The sequence below is a fragment of the Misgurnus anguillicaudatus genome, chromosome 11 (genome assembly GCF_027580225.2).
Source record: "Misgurnus anguillicaudatus chromosome 11, ASM2758022v2, whole genome shotgun sequence".
Lineage (NCBI taxonomy): Eukaryota > Metazoa > Chordata > Actinopteri > Cypriniformes > Cobitidae > Misgurnus > Misgurnus anguillicaudatus.
Window position 1 is genome coordinate 36,105,032 of NC_073347.2, and position 15,833 is coordinate 36,120,864.

At 31.8% G+C, this 15,833-nt stretch overlaps 1 protein-coding gene across 3 annotated transcripts in view; it reads left to right on the forward strand.

Moving 5' to 3' along the window:
• slc35f3b (solute carrier family 35 member F3b) overlaps positions 1-14,987 on the forward strand; it is an 85,486-nt gene extending 70,499 nt beyond the window's left edge. For all 3 annotated transcript variants that reach the window (XM_055170372.2, XM_055170374.2, XM_055170373.2), the window contains 4 exons: positions 4,223-4,348; positions 8,046-8,238; positions 8,326-8,415; positions 12,420-14,987. In XM_055170372.2, coding sequence (XP_055026347.2) covers positions 4,223-4,348; positions 8,046-8,238; positions 8,326-8,415; positions 12,420-12,658 — 648 coding nt within the window. In that variant the 3' untranslated portion in view covers positions 12,659-14,987. The remainder of the gene's footprint in view (positions 1-4,222; positions 4,349-8,045; positions 8,239-8,325; positions 8,416-12,419) is intronic.
• The last annotated feature ends 846 nt before the right edge of the window (positions 14,988-15,833 follow it).

The following is a 15,833-nucleotide window of genomic DNA, read 5'->3' on the forward strand; positions in this document are numbered from 1 at the left end:
ATTCCGTTCTAATGTCAACTATATTATGAAAAGTAACGTTTTTACCCAAAGTTTTTAAACATACAGATTTTTGTAAGTAATTTTTTGGACCATTTATTTATTTTTTATAAACAGTATTTAAGGAGATGACAGGAAGTACAGGGTGGAAAGAGGGGTATGGGATCGGCTAGAAGTGCCTCTGCACTGTAATTCGGAGCACTGTCCACTACATCAGTGTTATTAGATTTCAGCTCAGCCTTTGATCTTATTGACCATAATCTCTTATTAAGAAAAATGAAATGTTATGGTTTTAGTCAAGCACCATTACATTGGCTTCAAAGTTACCTAGAGAATAGGAAACAGACTGTTTTCTTTAATGGAAGTTTTTCAGATAACAGAGATGTGTGTTGTGGTATACCACAAGTAGGTTGTCTAGGTCCGCTACTGTTTTCTATGTACACACATGATATGCCTTTAGTGTTACAAAAAGCAAAAATATCTATGTATGCTGATGATTCAACAATTTATTCTTCACAAAGTACAATTGGTGAACTTCAAAATGTTTTAGTGAAAGAATTAAAATTGGTATATGAGTGGATCATAAATAATAAGTTAGCACTAAATATTGAAAAGACAAAAAGTATTGTGTTTGGAACCAGATGTATGCTGTTGGATGAGCCTAAATTGTGTATAACTGTGAAGGATACAAATGTCGAGCAGGTACAAGAGGTTAAACTTCTTGGAGTAGAACTTGATAACAAGCTGTTGTGGTCCAAACACATCCGCACGGTTGTACGCAAGATGGGCAGAAGTCTTGTGATGGTTAAACGGTGCTCCCATTTATTGCTGGTGGCAGATGTTATAAAAACACTTGTACTATCACAATTGGACTATTGTTCTGAGATTTGGTCCTGCGCTGCTGCTTCTCATATCAAAGTGCTTCAAAGGGTTCAAAACAAGGCAGCGCGATGTGCTCTTCGATGTCTGTATAGAACAAATGTAAATTGGATGCACGCTATGTTGTCTTGGTTAAAGGTAACAGAGAGATTTAAAGCTTCATTGCTTAAAGGCGGAGTCCACGATGTTTGAAAAACGGTTTGGAGAAGGAGACGGGCCGACTACCAAAACACACTTATAGCCAATCAAATCAAATCAAATGCCGGTTTGCGTATGTGTGGGGCGGGTCTATCAACAGAAGGTCCAGATTCTATTGGGGTAGGGGCGTGTTTGTTTAGGTGATTTCAAATATCAACATTGGCTTTCAAACATCATGGACTCCGCCTTTAATCTGACAAGAAATATTGTAGTATCTGAATTACCAAATGTGCTTTATCGGGAGTTATGTTTTAGTTATAACGAGCATAATTATGGAACTAGACATGCTATAGAGGGCAGATTCAAACTACCCAAAGTAAAAACAAATCACGGAAAAAATACTGTAAAATACAGATCCATGTATTCTTGGAACAATTTGCCAAGTGAAATTATTAATGCAAATAGCAAACAACAATTTAAAGTCCTCCTGAACAGGCATCTTCTTTTATTCCAATAACACCTAAGAAGAAAAACACTTGTACTCTCACAATTAGACTAGTGTCCTGAGATTTGGTCCTGTGCTGCTGCTTCTCATATCAAAGTGCTTCAAAGGGTTCAAAACAAGGCAGCGCGATGTGCTCTTCGATGTCTGTATAGAACAAATGTAAATTGGATGCACGCTATGTTGTCTTGGTTAAAGGTAACAGAGAGATTTAAAGCTTCATTGCTTAATCTGACAAGAAATATTGTAGTATCTGAATTACCAAATGTGCTTTATCGGGAGTTATGTTTTAGTTATAACGAGCATAATTATGGAACTAGACATGCTATAGAGGGCAGATTCAAACTACCCAAAGTAAAAACAAATCACGGAAAAACTACTGTAAAATACAGATCCATGTATTCTTGGAACAATTTGCCAAGTGAAATTATTAATGCAAATAGCAAACAACAATTTAAAGTCCTCCTGAAGAGGCATCTTCTTTTATTCCAATAGCACCTAAGAAGAAAAACACTTGTATTCTCACAATTAGACTAGTGTCCTGAGATTTGGTCCTGTGATGCTGCTTCCTATATCGAAGTGCTTCAAATGTTTTAAAATAAGAAAATGGGATTCTTTATAGTATTATTTATCACAAAAATTTGTACGAATCGCAATGAGTAAGCGTATCTCTCTGTTATTACTCTAACATAAACTAGGTCCTGTGTGTGGATGTATGTGTGTGGGTGTGAGTATGTATTTATGTGCTGTTTTTATTGATGTTACGAATTTGTGTTTGTATTATGGTTATTTTTGTCACATTATTCATGTAAATGTTTTTGTAGTGAAGTATCGACTCCAGGAAGAATAGCTGTGCTTTCACAGCTAATGGAGATCGGAATAAATACAAATACAAATCATCAGCTCCGACAAACATACTAATATATTAAATGTAAATATTTGGTAATTAAAATACTCATGCAAAATATCTGTTAAAGGTTTTAAAGCATTTTTCTTAGGTTCCTTAGTTAAGTGCGAATTTTAGAATTGTCACATCCGTAACATTGTTTCCTAGACAAAGCTTAAAATAAAATAAATAATATTTGTTTTCTGAAGAGCCATGCTTTTTTCATTTATTGGGTATTATTGCTTCTGGTTTGTGCATTTTAATTCACAGAATTCCTACAAAGTATGCTGTCTGTCTGTCCTTTTATGTCACATCCATAATGCGATAGAAAACATGAGTATAAACCGAAATCTCATCAGGGGTAAATAAAATATGAACATATGGTTCAATATACTGGTAATAAATACATTCTCAGAGAAATTATATTTTTAAGTTTTGTTTGAAAATTTCCCATCCATACTGCCAGAATCTGACCTTTTTTCCTTTGATTTATGGGTTTAAAGATTCCATGATATTTTACCCATGTGTATTTCTAACCATGTTTTAGTGCAGTTTCTTCGGATGAGACAACAGTGACACATACACACCAGCATTTCTGTCCCAAAACACTCTACATCTTATATATCAAAGGTGGATGATAGTGAGAGATGGAGGAGTTCAGTAGGGTCTTTTAGCGGAAGACTGGAAATCATCAGTCGTTTTGACACGCTCGTAATGTTCCTCTGGTGCAATGAATTCAGCTTTACGCCGGAAGACATTTCTTACTGCGATACACACATATAAACACAATCTCTCTCACACACACACACACACACACACACACACACACACACACACAGCTGGTGTTATAAAGCAGGCCTCTTCTATCTGATATATATTCTCTTGATTTTATTCTGTATGTATTTAAACAGTACTGAAGTTTCCATTTATTTTGGGCTCTTGTTGGCTGCTTTTTCTCCATTATTCGGACCAAGTCATACATAAAAAAATGCAGTTTTATTATGTTGGCATAATAATAATAATAGTTTTATTTTTTCTACAAAAAATGGTTTTGGATTTTCAAGCTAACACCTTTCAGATCAAAAGATTTTTTTAGACAATTTTTATCAGTAATGTATATCGTAAAGAACAAAAGAAATTGGATCTGAGATTTTAAAAAAATTTTACACTGCATAAAATTACTTTCTTACTTAGTATTTTTGTCTTGATGTAAGAATTTTAAGATGTTTGTACTGAAAACATTTTCTTGATATGCAAAATGACCTTAGAAAATAAGTCTAGTTTTAGACCAAAAATACACAATTTAAGTCAATTTCTGCTTAATACAAGCAAAAAAAAATCTGCCATTAGGTAAGACATGTTTTATTTTTATTATTTTTTGCTTGTGTTAAGCACAAATTCACTTAAATTGTGTATATTTTTTGTCTAAAACCTCGACTTTTTTCTTAGTATTTTGTCTTGTTTTCAGTACAGATATCTAAACATTTTTAAATTAAGATGAAAAAAATTACCTAAGAAAGTCATTTTTTGCAGTGTAGCTTGAAGCATTAATCTTCTCTGAAGGAAAGACTTATTGATTATATTCAACCTATATGTGTTTGAGTTTGATGTAGTGATCAGATGTTTCAGTATCGAAGGTCAATCAAAGCGTTTTATGACATTTGGTTTTTGAATGTGATTCAGCGTTATGTTTGAGGCATGTAGAGTTACATTGTATGGTAATTGTAAACAGCATGAAGCCCATTTGGAGGACGACAAACTGTTCTGATGTAATACATTTGAAAAGCTTTTTGATGTGTTTTATTTTGTTCTTTTCAAAGATTGTTGCTGCCATTCTGGCCATAGCAGGAATTGTGATGTTGACGTATGCCGATGGGTTTCACAGTCATTCGGTTATAGGAATCACACTGGTAGTGGCTTCAGCGTCTGCATCTGCTCTCTACAAGGTAATCCAGTGTACATAATGTATATATGTGACCCTGGACCACAAAACCAGTCATAAGTTGCATGGGTTTATTTGTAGCAATAGCCAACAATACATTTTATGGATCAAAATAATAGATTTTTTATGTCAAAATCATTAGGATATTAAGTAATGTTCACTTGTGACAGTTTGCCCCATCGGCAGGTAAGTTGTCAAACTTAATTACCTAAAACGAAGAACACAACTTAATTTTGATTATTGATTTTAAGTTTTAAATTCAAACCAGAACTGGAAATATTAACTCTAGGGCTTTTCACACTGCTCTTAGGTTAATCCTAGGTTAAAGATTGTTTCCTTAACACACAGTGTTAACACACTTAAAAATTACTTTAATTTGTAACACCTAAAAATGTGAAAAGTGAAAAATATTTTAATTGATAACACCTAAAAAAAGTTTAACTTATATTTTTTACTTAAAAAATTACTTTAATTGGTAACACCTAAAAATTTGAAAAGTGAAAAATACTTTAATTGATAACACCTAAAAAAGTTTAACTTATATTTTTTACTTAAAAATTACTTTAATTGGTAACACCTAAAAATTTAAAAAGTGAAAGATACTTTTATTGGTTACACCTAAAAATTTGAAAAGTGAAAAATACTTTAATTGGTTACACCTAAAAATTAAAAAAATGAAAGATACTTTTATTGGTAACACCTAAAAAGAGTTTAACTTATATTTTTTATTTAAAACATTACTTTAATTGGTAACACCTAAAAATGTGAAAAGTGAAAAATATTTTAATTGATAACACCTAAAAAGAGTTTAACTTATATTTTTTATTTAAAACATTACTTTAATTGGTAACACCTAAAAATGTGAAAGTGAAAAATATTTTAATTGATAACACCTAAAAAGAGTTTAACTTTTTTTTTATTTAAAAAATTACTTTAATTGGTAACACCTAAAAATGTGAAAAGTGAAAAATATTTTAATTGATAACACCTAAAAAGAGTTTAACTTATATTTTTTATTTAAAACATTACTTTAATTGGTAACACCTAAAAATGTGAAAGTGAAAAATATTTTAATTGATAACACCTAAAAAGAGTTTAACTTTTTTTTATTTAAAAAATTACTTTAATTGGTAACACCTAAAAATGGGAAAAGTGAAAAATATTTTAATTGATAACACCTAAAAAGAGTTTAACTTATATTTTTTATTTAAAACATTACTTTAATTGGTAACACCTAAAAATGTGAAAGTGAAAAATATTTTAATTGATAACACCTAAAAAGAGTTTAACTTTTTTTTATTTAAAACATTACTTTAATTGGTAACACCTAAAAATGTGAAAGTGAAAAATATTTTAATTGATAACACCTAAAAAGAGTTTAACTTTTTTTTTTTTTTAAATTACTTTAATTGGTAACACCTAAAAATGTGAAAAGTGAAAAATATTTTAATTGATAACACCTAAAAAGAGTTTAACTTATATTTTTTATTTAAAACATTACTTTAATTGGTAACACCTAAAAATGTGAAAGTGAAAAATATTTTAATTGATAACACCTAAAAAGAGTTTAACTTTTTTTTTATTTAAAAAATTACTTTAATTGGTAACACCTAAAAATGTGAAAAGTGAAAAATACTTTAATTGATAACACCTAAAAAGAGTTTAACTTATATTTTTTATTTAAAACATTACTTTAATTGGTAACACCTAAAAATGTGAAAAGTGAAAAATATTTTAATTGATAACACCTAAAAAAAGTTTAACTTATATTTTTTACTTAAAAAATTACTTTAATTGGTAATACATAAAAATTTGAAAAGTGAAAAATACTTTTATTGGTAATACCGTAAAATGTGAAAAGTGAAAAATACTTTGATTGGTAACACCTAAAAATTTGAAAAGTGAAAGTTACTTTTATTTGTAACATCTACATTTTTTTCAACTTATATTTTTTACTTAGTTTTTTATCATGTTACCAATTGAGGTCTTTTTTTAAGTTGATCAAACTTTTTACAGTGTACCCGCACGATGATTATGAAAATAGAGTGTTTTTTGAATTTTAAATTATCAAAAGTAAGGGGTAACTAGCCGTTTGTTTTGTTTGGTGTGGGCATGGGCCGGTTACCGGATTCAAGGTATACTGAGGTTTTAAACGTCAAGGTTTCAAGGTTGTATTTTTGCTAAAGGTTATCATACCGGCAGAATCTTTTACCGGCCCATGTCTAGTTTGGTGATTGTAATAGTATTTAAAAAATTATTAGTAATTAGTTACACCTACTAGTAACCAGGGAAAGTAATACTGTCTCAATTTTAAAAACTTGCCCCTTATGACTGGTTTTGTGGACGAGGGTCACATATTTAGTGTATAGATCAATAACAGGACAGATCTTTAAACTCCGTGTAATTTGGTTATGTCTACAATACTTGATCAATAAAACGTATTTGTTTACTCTAGTCATGGATGACATGTGTCCTGGGAATACTGCTCTCTTCCTTGTTTTCAGTAATTGAAATGACCTCACTAATTTGTTTGCTTGGATTGATTTACGATGTCTTCTGGACTCTTGGCGGTCATTTGAATGACTGATCAGAGAAAAACTAGACACATATATCATCTGAAGCTCCTGAGTAGCATCATTTCAAACTCATCATGAGAAAGAATCAAGCCTCTCATCCTGCGGTCATTAGAAAGATTAAATTGAATTGCTTTTAGCTTATCAGTAATGGTGAGCGGGTCACAAACTAACACAAGGTCAATTGTAACACGGCTGCTTTACTTATTTACACAGAGCCTTGCATCTGTGCTTTTTCTCTTACTGTCAGAAGATCTTCTGTGAATTTGTGAAAAGTGTTGATGTATTTTGGTCAAGATATTAAACAAAGAGTGTTTTAGAGGCATGAAAGTACATTTCTTCATCTTATGAATTTTTTCGATTTCTGAGTTGGATGCGTAAGTCACCAAATCTAACCTTATATTATTTTAATCACTGTCTTGTTACCTAAAACATAACACCAACATGTCAGCAACTCTTAGTAACTGATAGCTGGGATTGAAAACATTTTTACACAGCAGGGTTAGTTGTCACACAGTGTTACTATTAAGCCTCAAGTATACAATGATAATAAAATGAAAACAATATAAATACTATTCATCAAAATGATAACTGTTAATACAATATCAGGAGAAATAACTCACTATTAGGATTTATTGTCTTAATTGTGCAGCCTTTTAAAAAAAAATCGATTTCTATTCATTGCTGCATAATACAAGAATGGTTAGATGAAGGATGATGAATGGATGAATGTGTGGATATCTATCTATTATAGGCAGATAGAAACAATATCCACCTTTAGTATGTAGACACAAATAATTCAATAAAATTGTGTTTAAACTAAAGCAGGTGTTACAACAAACCCTCTGTTTGTTACAATTAACAATTAACCCAAACTTTAAGTGTTCATTTGTAGCAGAGATGTGTGTGTTGATTGTGTAAAAAAAGATTCATCTAACTTAAATATTTTTTGAAAGCTAAAAAGTTACTTTGTGCCCCGCTCTCCCCTACAGGATAAATAAAGAAAACAACAGATAATCATCTAAAGTCATTAGTTGTACTACAAGCAGTCAACAATGCAATGCAAAGTGACATCAACCCATCCGTGTCTTATTACTGAGCATCTGTTCCTGTTGTTTTTCTCTCCAGGTGCTTTTCAAGCTTGTCCTGGGAAGTGCAAAGTTTGGAGAAGCAGCTTTGTTTTTGACTATTGTCGGATGTGCAAACTTTGTCTTTTTAGGTTTTGTGCCAGTTATCCTTTACTTCACACATGTTGAATATTTCACATCCATAGGTGAGCTCCCTTGGGCTTACCTGTGTGGAGTAGCTGGACTAATATTAGGTAAATAAAACACACATCAGTACAATCTTATCTTGTTCTCTGTCTTTCATTTTCTGAGTCTTTTACTCTTTCTCTCTTTCTCTCTAGCATTTAATATTCTGGTGAACTTTGGAATTGCCATTACATATCCAACACTGATTTCACTTGGCATTGTTCTCAGTGTCCCTGTCAATGCAAGTAAGTTCATCTACATTAAAAGCTTTTATTAAGATTTTCTTTTAGAATTGTATTTTCCACTGATAAATTGACAAAGGTATGACAGAGATATATTACGTACCCAACACTAATATTACTTCTGCAAATTCATCTACATGAAAGGATAGTTCCACTCGCAAAATTTACTGAACAATTACTCACACTTATGTCATCCAGGATTTACTGCCTTCTTTATCATACGCATTCTTGTTAAGGATGTACAGAGCGACTACATTCGGGTCGTAAAGTCATCGGTCGAGTATAAGACACAAAACGCTGTAAAACCTTATCACTGTAGATTTCTGAGGTGTCAATGATATCACTTAAAACAGAATATACACATAGACTGACATTGCAAAGTCACCTGAAAGAATTTTATTGGCATGGATTGAAACAAATAATGCACATACTCCTTTCTTGTCAGTCACATTGCTCTATAGCTTACTGTAAATACGTAAATATGTTCAAATCGCAAAACATTGTATCAAATACTGTTAATACAAATTGGCTAAAGCTGCACAGATTGACGTCCGGGCCGCCCAGTCAGAAGAGACAACATGATTTGTGTGGGAAAGCAGAAAAATCACGCATACATGAAACAAATCACTTTAACCCTTAAGAGTTCCTAGGGACATTTTGTGCCATTTTGATTTTGATTTTTAAACCATCTTGACTGTGATGATTAAATATTGCCCAAACTTGCCAAAGGTTAATCATTTTTGATACATTTTAGAATATTGGTTTCAGTTTTTTAAATTAGCTTAAAATGGCTAAGCTACGCAAAAACCGACTAATGTGTTCCTAAGGACAAAAACTGCCCCATTGAAAACCATTATAACTACCATTTTTGACCCCCCATTTATCTTAACATAAACTAATACATACCTTTATGTCAATATATCATTTTAAACTACTGGCCTTGAAGTTTTAATTTTTATACTTGTCCACCAGGTGGCGCTACTTTTTACCATTTCATGCATTCATCAAAATGTCACAATTTTTGCTGTTTTCTGCGGACCGCATAGCTGCTGAAAAGATAAACCTTTAATGTTGAAAATTGGTGTGGGTGTAAAAAAAGTGTGTCTGAGCGGTAAGGGGGTGGGGTGATGTCGGGGTGGGGTCGGTGATGAGTGGGGCAGGGGGGCATATTCAACATATCCAAATTTTTCTCTCTTTGAAAGGCACATTCTGCGTTATAAACTAATTCAGTAATAAAAACGATGAGAGGCCAGAACCGAAACAAAATCAAAAACGGAAGCAGGATGGACGTCAAAAATGGAAAAATCTTCTGGTCTCCCACAAACATGGAGACGCTCCGCTACTTCCCAGCAGCCAGAGATTTGATCCCAGGGCTCACACACTATGCCACTGCCCGAATCAGCCCTGACTTCAAGCTTTTCATTGATGCTGATGCATGAAATCCTGCAGCATATTGGGGCCATGACAAACCTACATGGGAGACAGTCACAGACTGGAGAGATCTTGAGACAGAGAAACTGCAGGCTTATGTGGGGCTGCTCATTCTGACCGGTGTTTACAGATAAAAAATTAATTAGCTTTCAGTCTCTGGAGTGAGAAATCAGGACAGGTCACTATTTGGGCTACGATGTCCCAAAAAAGGTTTTACGACATCAGCCGAACACTGTGGTTCGATTAATGTTAACATATTGGCATTTAAAGGGTTAAAATTTTCACAAATTTAATTAATATTTGACATGTATGTTTCAGGAAGAAGTAGTGTTAAAAGATTTAGTAGTTTAAAGTGGAAAAAAATATTGATGTATGATATTTTTAGAGCAGGTTTTAGGAAGGTGTCATTTTGGCCTTAGGATCACAAGTGCGAGTTTTGTATAAAATCTGACCCTGTTCAAAAAATAACAATGCATCAAAATCAATGTTGCTACTAATCTTTGACCCATCCCAGGGTATAATAATAATTATAATCAAATGGTAGTTCAAATGTTTTTTGGGGGGAAAATATTTAGTTTTTTGTTTTTTCTGTTAAAAAAACATGGGCTAATGTAAACAAACAGGCATATAAAGGGTTAAAATTTTCACATATTATATTAATATTTGATATGTATGTTTCAGGCAGAAGTAGTTCTAAAAGACTGAATCGTTTAAAATGAAAGAAAATATTGACGCATGATATTTTTAGAGCAGTTTTTGGGAAGGTGTCATTTTGTGGCCTTAGGAACACTTAAGGAAGTTTTTTATAAAATATGACCATGTTAAAAAAATAACAATGCATGAAAATCAATGTTGCTACCAATCTTTGACCCATCTCAGGGTATAATAATAATAATAATCACATGGTGGTTCAAATGTGTTTTTTGGAAAATATTTATTTTTTTGTTTTTTTATGTTAAAAAAACATGGGCTAATGTAAATAAACAGGCATATAATGGGTTAAAATTTCCACAAATTATATTAATATTTGATATGTATGTTTCAGGCAGAAGTAGTTCTAAAAGATAGCATCGTTTAAAATGAAAGAAAATATTGACGTATGATATTTTTAGAGCAGTTTTGGAAAGGTGTCATTTTGTGGCCTTAGGAACACTTAAGGAAGTTTTTTACATTTTGTGGCCTTAGGAACACTTAAGGAAGTTTTTTAAAGGAACTCTTGAGGGTTAATAATAATTGCTAAAGCACACACTGCAAAAAAAAATTCATAAAAATATCAAATTTAAGTGATTTTGTGCATAAAACAAGCCAATGGGGTAAGCAATTTTTTCTTGAATTTTTCTTGAACATTTTTCTTAATCACTAAATTCAAGATTTTTTTGCTTGTTTTATGCAAAAAAATCATTAAATTTGTTCATTTTGGACTAAAAACTAGACTTATTTTCTTAGGTCATTTTGCTCATCAAGAAAAAGCATCTTAATTTTAAAAAAATTAGATATTTTTACTGAAAACAAGACAAAAATACTAAGATTTTTTTTTATCATTTTTTTGCAGTGCATACACTGCAAAAAATGACTTTCTTACTTCGTATTTTTGTCTTGTTTTCAGTACAAATATTTAAAAATTCTTAAATAAGATGCATTTTCTTGATGAGCAAATATATATTAATATAGTTTTTAGACAAAAATTTGAATTTGTGCTTAACACAAGCAAAAATATCTGACAATAGGGTGAGAAACAAATCTTGAAATAAGTTTACTTTTTTCTTTAAAAAAGCATGTGCACAAATGATTTTCAAGAAAAAAAATTCTTAGTATTTTTGTCTTGTTTTCAGTAAAAATATCTAAAAATTCTTAAATTAAGATGCTTTTTGCTTACCCCATTGGCAGATTATTTTTTGCGTGTTTTATGCACAAAATCACTCGAATTTTATATTTTGGTCTTAAAACTTAACTTAGTTTCTTGGGTTGTTTTGCTCATCAAGAAAAAGCAGCTTAATTTAAGAATTTTTAGATGTTTTTACTGAAAACAAGACAAAAACTCTAATAATTTTTTTCTTGAAAATCATTTTTTGCAGTGTGCTTTTCGAAGATGGGAAATATTATAAAGCAAGGTACAGCCAGGATATTATTTAATATAAACCTGACTGTGTTCAGCTGAAAAAAGGGGAAAAAAACGTGTAATAAATGGGTTCACTGCAAAATCTGACTTTTTACTTAGTATTTTTGTCTTGTTTTCAGTAAAAATATCAAAAAAATTCTTAAATTAAGATGTATTTTCTTGATGAGTAAAATTAAGAAAATAAGTCTAGTTTTTAGACAAAAAAATATAAACTTTAAGTAAATTAGTGCGTAAAACAAGCAAAAAATCAGCCAATGAAATAAGACATTTTTATTTTAAAATTTTTCAAGAAAATCTTTCTTATTCCACTGGCAGAATTTAGATATTTGTACTGAAAACAAGACAAAAATACTAAGTAAGAAAGTAATTTTTGCTGTTTAAATGGTAATTTGTTGTCAAGCTTCAAAAAGTTTTTTTTTTTTAAAGGATTTATGATGATTTATTGTGTGTGTTTTAGTGGTGGACCTCTACACTTGTGATATCCACTTCAATACAGTGCGACTCATTGCCGTCTTTATCATCTGTCTGGGTTTCCTGATGCTGTTGTTACCTGAAGACTGGGATCAATGTCTTATCGAGCTCGCCGCCAAACTCAAAAAGCGCGAACAGCCCGTTGAGGTCCCCGAGACTGGACCCGGTTCAGGACTAAACTGGACTCGACGAGCCAGGACCTCCATGTCTACATTTTCTCACTGACAGACGCTTCTGTCGTATCTGAGTGACATTAAGAAGAAGTTCATCTGATCCTCTTCATCCAAGTTTTTAGACATGGCTATATGACACATATCATTTGAAGTTCTCCCTGTTGTCAGTGGATATCAACAGTGACTTTGGTCCATTGTGGGAAACTCAAGAGAGCTGGATTAATATGACTGCAATATAAAACCCCTGCAGGCCTGGAGAAGATTTTGATTCCCTTTGGAGCTTCATGTCTGTCCTTGTTACTGCTTTTGAAGAAGCGGCCCATCCAAAAAATAATTCTTTTTAAATTTACGTCATGCAATGGCATCTTATAGTGCCACATTAAAATGTAAAGTAAGTTACACGATTGTAGGAAGGTACACGCAAGTCAATGGGTCTCATTTACTAATAATTGCGTACGTTTTTCGTATTTATACGCACACATGAACTTCTCATGAAACTGAGCTGCCACATGCACAGGGTTGGTAATTTGCATAAAACACGCCCAATCTAGCTCCATATAAGGGCTTTTCGCATCGCAGGTCCACAGAAAATTTTTTAGCAGTTTGTCACCAAAGCAAAAGAACTAAAAAAGAAATCCATGATCTTATTTTTTTTCCGTTTTTTTTTTGTAATATCTGTATGTTTTGCTTTGCATTTTTGATTTGGGGTTTTTGCTGTTGCTGGAGGAAGCCAGATGTGCTTTGTGTCCAACAAAGTAACATAAAAGAATAACAAAGACATTTATTAATATGACATTTAATTAATATTATATGGGCATCTGTATCTAAAATAAAATGGACAGAGATCAAGTGATTGACGTTTGGGCTTCTCATTACATTTAAATAACGTTTACATTAGACAATAAGCAAACTTTTTTATAAAAATTTAAAAAAGTGAGAAAGAAAAGCGAAGAATTTTGAAAATAATTAGGCTATAATAATGTATAATATCCTGTATATAATAATAATATAGATAATGAATTTAATAATAGACAATATTGAAAATATAATATAATTATGTAAATGTTATATGTCAACATTATTATATACATTATAATTATAGCCTAGTATTTTATTATAGCGTATGTGATTATTGCGTATGTATGGTATTTGTTTTGTTCTTGAATTTTTTCATACATTTAGAAGAAATCTTGATATGATTCAACAAAAAGTTTCGTGATTTGTTCATGAAAACGTCAACAAATTTGTGCATACGCATGCTTAGTAAATGAGACCCATTGTTTTGGAAATATTTTCATTCTAGTACTTTTATGAGATTAAAGTCCTCACACTTTGGAGAATAAAGTCATAACATTATAAAACTTTATTTTTATAACATTGCAATATTTTCGTGAACGCTTTTTTATTTTATCATATAATTTATTTTGACTTTGTCTTTCATGGAACAACCAAACTCCTGAATATTGTTTTGGTTGCTCTTCAATGACGTTATAATGCAAGCGGACCAGAGCTTTGCTTTTCAGAGCCGTATTTCAGCAGTCCATATTATTGCAGCCATACTGTAGCTTTGTGTTATACACAGTGTCATTTGAATTGAAAAGCAATTTCTTCTTTTGTTTTCCATACGAGAAAGATCATACAGATGGAGAATGACACAAAGTTAGTATTGCTTTTTTCAGCGAATAATTTTTTCATTCAAGACTCTTACTGGCATCACCGCCAGTGCCCATTAGACTATGTGCCAAACATGAATATCTTGTGTTAAACTGTATCTACCTTCCTGAAGGCCAAAGGATCCCAAACTGTGAAACTCATGTTGGTTATCGGCAACATCTTGGGTTACCTACAGGGGGCGCCAGCATTACAAACTGTGCACGCAGAAGAAGATTCCTCTTCAGATCCATTGCAGTTTTTCTGAATCACATGTTAATCACTGTGAGGGTACTTCAGGGTCAGTATTGGCGAGAGAAGAGACTTTCATCAATCATGTAACCGTCAATGGGACCTCGTGTGTCCTTTGAATGTATGACCGGTACTGAAACGGCACTTTTACATGCATAACATACACAACCTGCACTCATTTTTCTCAAAAATGTTTTGTATTTCTCAAACTTACAGACTGAATAAGATCTGCAGAAAACCGCATGGAAAATTTTGAAAATAAATGCTTCACTGCCTTTGATTTGCAATAGGATCTCATCAGCACTGTTTCCCATTGTCATTGTTAAGATGACAATAAATATGATATTGTATTCCTCTGGAATTATTGCTAGACATTATTGTAAACCTTTGTAAGGAATGATTTTTACACTGAAATGCATTATGATCACATTTGAGGCAAAATGACGTTGAAACAAATAAATGAAAATTCCATTTAATAATTCTGCTTCGTCTGTTTTCGAATGTAATCACTTAACATTTCTACTTTATTCTGTAAAATGTAAAATCATTTCTGACTGAAATATATTGTAAAATTGTAAACATGCTTTGATAAAAAATTGTGGTTTGCTTGTACATGATTAGTAACGTCACACTGACAGCATTTGAGGCAGGGATTTAAACCAGAATTTTTTCCCAATTGGTTGGTTCCGAACAGAAACAGTATTTTAACGTTTCCAGTTTTCGGTTCAACCCTAAAATTAACCGGTTAGAACAAAAAAATTAAGTTCCCGAATCGGTTAATAACGTTCCATGTCAGCAGTGGGACATACAAATAAGTAAGCTGATCATTAAGACATTAAACTTAAATTATTAGTCTAAATAATTTTACTTAAGTCTATCTTGTCATCAAACATTAAAAAAGGCTACATTATGTAAGCGGCATAACTGTAATTCTGACATACATTTGTTGAGTGCACTTAAACACGCGCACGGGTGATTCTCACGAAACCATTGAAACACCACGGCACTAATGATTTTAGCTTTAAAATGTGTAATATAGTAACATTAAAAAGCATCAGAATTAACACAATACTGTGTTCTACCTTGCACAATGTGTGATTTCAACATAAGAATTTATATTTGTAAATTTTTTCTCATTTTCTGCTGAAATTCTCATTACCGCAATGTGTCCGGCTGTGTTTGAACATGCGTTATGTTGTAATTTAATCAAATTAACACAAAAATATTAAGAAAAAAAGTAAATGGATGTTTTGCTAGACTACTTTAGATGACAGAAAAAATATTTACTGAATATTCATGTATAATAATAATGAAGAAAAATTAGG